The 3,243-nt window shown below is 34.6% G+C and overlaps 1 protein-coding gene across 1 annotated transcript; it reads left to right on the plus strand.

Moving 5' to 3' along the window:
• The first annotated feature begins 301 nt into the window (after nucleotides 1-301).
• LOC145061958 (cytochrome P450 76T24-like) lies at nucleotides 302-2,367 on the plus strand. The gene is made up of 3 exons (XM_079009555.1): nucleotides 302-850; nucleotides 1,080-1,529; nucleotides 1,632-2,367. The coding sequence occupies exons 1-3, from the start codon at nucleotides 380-382 to the stop codon at nucleotides 2,232-2,234; spliced, it is 1,524 nt and encodes a 507-aa protein (XP_078865681.1). The 5' UTR covers nucleotides 302-379; the 3' UTR covers nucleotides 2,235-2,367.
• Nucleotides 2,368-3,243: the final 876 nt, after the last annotated feature.

Consider the following 3,243-nt stretch of genomic DNA (forward strand, 5'->3'; position numbering starts at 1 on the left):
TGGTGGTGAGAGTGAGAGTGAGAGTGGGTGGTATTGGTCTATGACCGTTATATAGTTTATAGGTAAATTGTTAAAAAAAAAAATTACAATATGTAATACTAGGTGATCATAATGATATGTTTTGAACAACTTAAATGACAATCTTAATGATAAATTATATATATACAGAAACACTGACTCAATGTATAAAAAATAATTTTATTACCCTATTAACCTGTTCAAATTATTTTTTACTCTAAATCATATATTATTTAGTGGCAACGCAACATGAAATATTATATCATCTTTTAGGAGGGGAGACTTTCAAAAAAAATATATTATATTACATACAGACCTAAAACTGGATATTTATAAATGGATGATTCGTAAGACGATTTAAATGAACACACACAAAAGAATGGAGTATCATACTTTCTTCCTCTTACTGTGTTGTCTTTTCCCATTCATCTACGCCTTCACCATTTGCAATTCCAGCAGACGCAATTCACGGTTACCGCCGGGACCTAAAGGTTTCCCCATCATCGGAAACCTCCTTGAACTCGGTGCCAACCCCCACCACTCACTTGCCATACTATCTAAATGTTATGGTCCTATAATGTCACTTAAGCTCGGAAGCAGGACAACAATCGTCATTTCATCACCCGCTATCACCAAAGAATTCTTTCACACTCATGATACATCCTTCTTAAACAGATCAGTTCCTATCGCTCTCCGAGCAGGGGACTTTGATAAATATTCCATGATGTGGATGCCTGCAGGAGATCAATGGCGGAAAATGAGAAGAATAACGAAAGAATACTTGTTCTCAGTTCTACAGCTAGATGCTAGGGAATTCCTACAATGGAAGAAGGTATGATATATAGGATGGCTATGTTGATTGATTTCTATATACATTATCTACGTGGAATTTGATTCCTATATAATGACATTCCCCAGAGATTCATAATAACATTTATTGGATAGAAATATAATCGATTATTCATCATATATGGTTACGAATTTAGATTTATTTATGCATGTCAATGGATATGGTTATGAATAGATGCTCTTATCTATACATAAATTTTTTAATATTCTAGGTACAAGAACTTCTCAATCATGTGGATGAATGTTGTAAAGACGAAAAGGCTTTGAGCATAGGTGGAGCTGTGTTTACTACGGCTCTTAACATTCTCTCCAACTTCATGTTTTCTATTGATCTCGCTCCATATGGTCTTGAGTCAGTGCAAGAATTCAAGGACGCAGTATGCGCTTTGCTGGAAGCTGGCGGGAAGCCGAGTCTACCAGACCTTTTCCCCATACTTAACTCATTCAATCTATTAGGGTTCCTACAAAAGGAAAATGTTAATGCTACGAAGTTACTGGGCATTTTCGATAAGATTATCAATGAGAGGTTGCAAACTAGATCGACTCTATATTCATATGATGACGTTTCAACGAAGAACAGTGATGTTTTAGATTTGCTGCTCAACTTGAACCTAAAAGATGAATCCATTTTTACTCAAAATGATATGAGAATTTTATTTCTAGTAAGCAAATCCTTTTTATATTTATAATTACTGCACATAATAGTACAGATTGAGTAATTTTCTTTCAAAACATTATCTCATACGTTTTACAAATTATTATAGACATTATTTATTGCGGGAACTGACACGACATCGAGCACGGTGGAATGGGCGATGTCCGAACTCATTCTTAACCCACAGACAATGAAAACGGCTAGGTCAGAAATTATTAAACTCATGCAAAACAAAAATGAAAGCATACAAGAATATGATATCTCTCAACTCCCTTACCTACAAGCTGTGATAAAGGAGACTCTCAGACTACATCCTCCCGCCCCCTTTCTTATCCCTCGCGAAGCCATACATGATGTTGATGTTCATGGGTTCATGGTGCCTAAAAATGCACAAATCTTGTGTAACGTTTGGGCTATGGGCCGAGACCCAAACGTATGGTTAGACCCAGACATGTTCATCCCCGAGAGGTTTTTGGACACGAAGATCGACTATAGAGGCCAAGATTTCGAGCTTATTCCATTTGGTGCTGGGAGGAGGATTTGTCCAGGATTGAATCTTGCGAATAGAACATTACCTATCATATTGGGATCTTTGATTCATAAGTTTGATTGGAAGGTTGTGGGTCAACCAAAAGATATCGATATGGAGGAAACGTTTGCGATCACATTGCAAAAAGCTGTACCACTCATGGCTATCCCTATCAAAATATGATAGCATTTAATTTCAGGTCTTTGTAGTTTTTTCTTAAATAAACGTTGAAAAGCATTCGATTTACGTACTTTGATTTTATATGAAAACTCTTGTATTTGTATTAGTAAATAAAAATTTAAAGGAAATCTTTATTGGGCCCATAACTGTTGTATCCGTAAATAAGATCATAATTGTTGTATCCATAAATAAGATCATGTCTATAGAATGCACCATTACACAAATAAAGGACTTATCGGTGTTAAAAGAACTATGTTATATATTGATCGTTAAAGCGGTTCTTCATGTAAATTGATCAAAAAATCATTTGTAAATGTTTATGTATTATATCAAACTTTTGAATAGCGTCACTTCAGTTTAAGGAAATATTAGAACCGTTTCAAACATATTTTGGGTTCAGGAAAAAAAGAAAAAATACACTTAAAATATATAAATTTCAACTACTATTTTTATATTAACTTAATAATTGAAAAAAATATTTATACTAGCTTCTAAATATAACATTTTCAATTATATAAACTCATATATTTAAAGAAAAATACTTCTTTTAGCTTTTTGGAATGCAAAATTGTGACAACCCGAAATTTCTATCTTGTAAAGCCATCCAATCCAACCAAAAGTCAGACTTAAGATCTTTGCCTTCTAGCCTTGTTAAAGGTCATTCTAAAGAGTTCTAAGCCTAGTACACATAAGGATCGAGTGTTACGAAATATTAGCTCGAGATTAGAAAGTCGCAATCAAGCCGAAAACTCCATCACCAGGAGTTTACGGCCGCAAACTAGAGTTTACAGCCGTAAACTCTTGATGGCCGAAAACTCTCCTCCTATATATATGAGAGCACTTCATTTCTTCACTCTTTTCCTTCCTTGGCCGAAATCCCTTCAAACTCTCTCAAGTATCATCAAGCTCTTCATCCAAATCCTTTAAAAACGTAAGTGTTATCCCCTCTAGTTGTTGTTATCTTTCTTAATCATGAAACACTCTCTGATTTCATCCATGAAATCATCTCTTT

This window comes from Lactuca serriola, chromosome 7, assembly GCF_051521515.1.
Source record: "Lactuca serriola cultivar US96UC23 chromosome 7, Lser_US96UC23_V15, whole genome shotgun sequence".
NCBI lineage: Eukaryota > Viridiplantae > Streptophyta > Magnoliopsida > Asterales > Asteraceae > Lactuca > Lactuca serriola.